The sequence below is a fragment of the Monoraphidium neglectum genome (genome assembly GCF_000611645.1).
Source record: "Monoraphidium neglectum strain SAG 48.87 unplaced genomic scaffold scaffold01585, whole genome shotgun sequence".
Classification (NCBI taxonomy): Eukaryota; Viridiplantae; Chlorophyta; class Chlorophyceae; order Sphaeropleales; family Selenastraceae; genus Monoraphidium; species Monoraphidium neglectum.
In genome coordinates this window covers 6,022-10,380 of record NW_014012043.1, presented here as the reverse complement: position 1 = coordinate 10,380, position 4,359 = coordinate 6,022, and the positions used below count along the sequence as shown (strand labels likewise).

The window sequence follows — 4,359 nt, the reverse complement described above, 5'->3', positions numbered from 1 at the left end:
GCCGAGGGCAGGGGGGGGGGGCAATGTCTGGCGTGGCGAAGGGGTGATCGGCAATGCTCGCTGCTTCAAGGAGACAGCGGGATGGCCGAGTGTGGGAGGCGTCTGGAAGCCACAAGGTGTCTCGCAGAGGCGTGCAGGGGGCATATGGAGGGATGTGCGTGGCAACTGTGCGCAGGCGTCCCCAGCAAAATGTGTGGCCGTCGGCGCAGCGACGGCTGGCTGAGGCACAGCCGCAGCGTGAGCCCTGCGGCCCCCCACCCCCGCTTCCCAGGCTTCCGCGGCGCCCCACGGCGCGCGCACGATCGCGTGCCGCACCTGCCGCAGCGAGGTGGTGACAAACGCGGAGGTGAAGAGCCGCAGCGCGTCGCCCGCGGCCACCGCCGCGTGGTCGTTTGCGAGGTTGGAGCGCAGCGCCTTCGGAAGGGGCGGTTGTGAGAGCGCAGTGCGGCAACTGATGTGACTCGCGTGCCTAAGGATTTGTCCGAGTGGATCGTTCGCCAGGTGTCATGTTCAGGACGGAAGGCGCAACGAGATGGCTGTACACTGCGGGCGAAGACGCTGCGACTCGTCAGTCGGGCGCAGCCCGCGAGCCGCCAGGGTCCGCCGCATGCGGCAGCAGCGGCGGCGGCCAGACCGCGCGCGCGCGCATGGGCCCGCGGCGGCCCCCACCTCCGACGCCTCGCCGCCGCTGATGAGCTCAGTCGCATATATGGAGGCGTACACCTGCAGCGCGGGCGTGGCGGCGCGCGGTGTCAGGGAAAATCGCGTCTGGTGCCAGGACTGGCGTGGCGCAATGCAGTGCACGGGCTTTGGAACGGACAGGAGAGGGGGGCGCTCCCGCCGTCGTTTGCGCCGCGCCTTTCCCGGCGGGACGCTCGACTGCTGCACACATGCTGGCAGCGTTTGGGGCTCGCTCCTGCCTGTCCTCGCACCAGCAACACTAAGTAGTACATCGAAGTTGATATGTCAGGGCGCGCGCGGGGCTCGACGAGATCAGTCAGGTCGGTGGCGCTGAGGGGGAACGGCGCCAGGGTCGCACAGGTGCGGCGCAGAAAGGGCGATTAGGGAGGGGCGGGGCATGTTTGTGCGCGGCTGTGGCCGCGACGCGCGTGCGCGAGGCACGGGTGTGGCGGTGACAGGGCTTTGGGGTGTGCGGCCGCGGCTGGGGGTGCGAGCGCGCCGGCGACTGGACGCGTGGGCTGCGGCAGTTCAAGAGTACTAAGCAATGCAACCGCATGCAACCGCCCGGCAGGCTGTGTGGGGCACCCTCTTACCTCACGGGTGGCTCTCGCAGCGTCGCGCAAGTGCTCGCTGCTGCCGCTGCATCCGCTGCCCGCTGGGCTGCCTCCTGCTGCCTCCGCAAGAGGGCGTCAGGTGATATCGAGGTGGCATCCTGAGCCTGCTGCAAAGGCCCGAGCAGGCTTTCCAGTGAGGAAAGCGACGTTTCCGGATTGGGCCGTTCTCCACCGATGCCACCCTGAACACGACACCGCTGGCGTATCGGCCGGCCCACTCGATGTCTGTATGCGAAATTGACGCTGCTTGCGGTGGGAACCGACCCAAGAGTTTGAAGCGATCTCATATCCGCAGCTCCGCGTGCGATAGGGGACTTAGCTTGCTGACATGATTGCAGCTCAAGCGCAGTAGTATACCGTACTGACGTGGGCGCGCATACCGTGAAACCAAACAGCAGGGAGCAGCATGCGGCCACACCGGCGGTGGCGATACGGTATGTGGAAGCATCTCCCGGCTGATGTGCCCACGCGCCTCGCAGTCAGGTGCAGCACGCGGGCCTTTCAAGAGATGATAGGGTTGATTTCAGACCAATGACTATGTACGTGCAGGGGGCATCAGCACAAGCGAGGCGTCAGTGGCCGGCATGCTGGGCACGCTGTGTCCCATCCTCACAGCACATCTCGACCCTGCACTGGCCAATGGCTGCAGCACAGCCAATGCTGTCCCACTCGATCCTGTTGATGAGGCTTGCCTCGAACTGTCAAACCTGAACGGACATTTCACTTGTGACGGGATGCTGCTGTCAGGTTGCTGCTCCCGAGGGTGGGACGTCACTGATCCCTGCTGCTGTCAGGTTGCTGCTCCCGAGGGTGGGACGTCACTGATCCCTCGTGACGCATGGGCCTTGCCGCAGCAAATTTACATGCTGCTGAGTCAACAGCAAAAGCAGCAGCAAATCTACCCCCTATTTATCTGGAGGGGGGAGCCCGCAGAAAGGGTCGAAAGCGCGCTGGTAGGGGGGGGGGAGGGTCGGGGTCTGTGAACTTCGCAACACACTCACACACACCCTCGTGTCCACGTGTTGACACAGTAGTTGTGGAAACTTCTGTCTGGTCGTCATGCGTGCTCATCAACCTTTCACCAAAGGCCTAAACCTGGCAAGCTCCGTGGGAGTCAGGAGTGCAGATGCACATGCGTGCATGCAGCTGTACGTATTTGCATGTGCGTCAATGCGTGGCAAAGATTGCAGACTCGCGCCGGGCCAGCCCCTTCGGCTTCTGTTGGATGCGACGACGCAAACTCCCCAGCATCGAGCGGCGCCTGAGCCCGAAGCCGCAACAGGCACCTTGGTTAGACAACATAGAACAGGGCCGCACGCCTGCATTCACAGCCCCAGGCCACACAGGGCCCCATAGCCCCATGGCCGCAGCAGCGCGGATTTGCAGGTTTGGATGGGAGCGGCCGGCCGGACCGGACGCGTGCTTGCCGGCAGCTGTGCTTGGGGCGTGCCCGACAGCGGCGGGGCGGAACGCGTGCAGCCTCGGCCCCGTCGGCACGCTGCCCAACAGGAATGAAGTCGAGTTGTTTGATAGTGACACGAGGCATGGCGGGTGTGCATCCCCAAAGCCCAGAGGCATGCACATCAATACTACAAAGCGGCACCACGCGCGGCGCAGCGCCGGACGAACGCGCGCGCCCAGGCGGTTGGGGCGACGCACACACGGCCGCCCGCTGGCGGGCGCGCACGCCTGGCGACCGGTGACGGGGCCAGCACCTGGTCTGTCATTCTGAGCGCGCTCACATGCGGGCCCTACGCTCGGGACTGTTGCCGGCGCCGCGTGGCAGGGGCCTGAGCGACCACCTCTAGGCGAAGGGGGGCGGCATCCGGGGGCGGCCACGCGCGGGTGCGCAGGGGCGCCCCCGCTGGGAGGCCCCAGGAAGGCCGGCCGCTAGGCGGTCGTTGCCGGCGCAGCACGCGTGTGCGGGTCTCCAGGGGCCGGGTGGGGCGACAGCAGTTGAAAAGAGAAGGAAGTCGCAATGAGGTCGGTGTGCGCAGCGCAGCGACCGCGGCCGTGCGAGCTGGGGAGGCTGCGCTCCACCGCTCTCAATGGTGCTCTCATATCGAGGGGCCGTCAGCAGGGATCCGATCAGCCGCGCGTGACGGGCCCCGCAACACAGCGGCGGGGGCGTCCGCTCGCCGCGCGCGGCTCTAAAGTCTGCTTACGCGCCAGCAGCAGCGGCGGCGGCGCGAGGTTGGCGGCGGCGGCGGCGAGGTGCGGCGCAGTTGCTGCGCGCACCGACATTCGAGCCCAGGCGGCGACCCGCCCTCGCGGGACGGCGCATGGGGGAGCGGGGTCGCCCCTGTCATTTGGACCCCTGGCGCCCGCTGCCGAGCACGCCGCTCAGCCCTGACAGCAGCCGTGACGTAAGGCTGCCCGACCCCCGCAGCAGCCGTGCCGCCTGGTCCGCCGCCGCCGTCGCGTCGTCGTCGCCGCCGGCGGCGTCGCCCGCCGCGTTGATGCGGCCGTACAGCGCGCGCTCGTGCCAGACGAGCAGCGAGAACGCGTAGCTGCCGCTGCCGACGTCCTTGCAGGTCAGCTGCAGCGGGGAGCGGTGCAGCAGCGGCGCCAGGTCCAGGTTCAAGAAGCCCTGCGGTTGCGGTTTGACGCAAACAGCGGCGGCGCGGCCGGGGGCGGCAGTGCAGCTGGTGAGCGGGCGCGGGGTCGTGGGCGTTAGAGGATCCAGAACTTGCACAGCATCAGGGCAGCCGAGACGCCCGATGAGGCAGACGGCTGGTGAGGCGGATGACTGGTGAGGCGGACATCTCATGATGCGCACAGGCCCCGCACAGAGCCAGCCAGCTCGAGAAACTGACCGTCTCCCAGGCTGGGCCGCGCGGGCCCCGCCCCACCCACCAGGTTGAGGCGGTATTTCCCAAAGTCCGCGTAGTGCTGCCAGAAGTGGAAGGTGTACACCAGGCCCGGGCTGAAAACTGCGCCCTCGATGTTGGCCGGCACGTCGCACCACTTGCGGCGCGCCTCGCTGCTGAGGGGGGCGCCCTTGGCGTCCTGAGGGGGCGGGGTTGGCGCGCGTGCGTGCGTGCGTGTGTGTGTGTGTGTGTGT

General features: G+C 67.4%; 2 protein-coding genes across 2 annotated transcripts in view; both read right to left on the bottom strand.

The window, feature by feature from the left end:
- The window catches only part of MNEG_8379 (hypothetical protein), a gene marked incomplete at both ends in the record, with an annotated part of 3,126 nt that extends 2,173 nt beyond the window's left edge, over window positions 1–953 (bottom strand). The window contains 3 exons of the mRNA XM_014043148.1: window positions 316–414; window positions 670–723; window positions 933–953. Of these exons, the coding sequence (XP_013898602.1) occupies window positions 316–414; window positions 670–723; window positions 933–953 (174 nt within the window). The remainder of the gene's footprint in view (window positions 1–315; window positions 415–669; window positions 724–932) is intronic.
- Window positions 954–3,600: 2,647 nt separating this feature from the next.
- MNEG_8378 (hypothetical protein) overlaps window positions 3,601–4,359 on the bottom strand; it is a gene marked incomplete at both ends in the record, with an annotated part of 4,288 nt that continues 3,529 nt past the window's right edge. Inside the window, 2 exons of the mRNA XM_014043147.1 lie at window positions 3,601–3,885; window positions 4,152–4,304. Coding sequence (XP_013898601.1) covers window positions 3,601–3,885; window positions 4,152–4,304 — 438 coding nt within the window. The remainder of the gene's footprint in view (window positions 3,886–4,151; window positions 4,305–4,359) is intronic.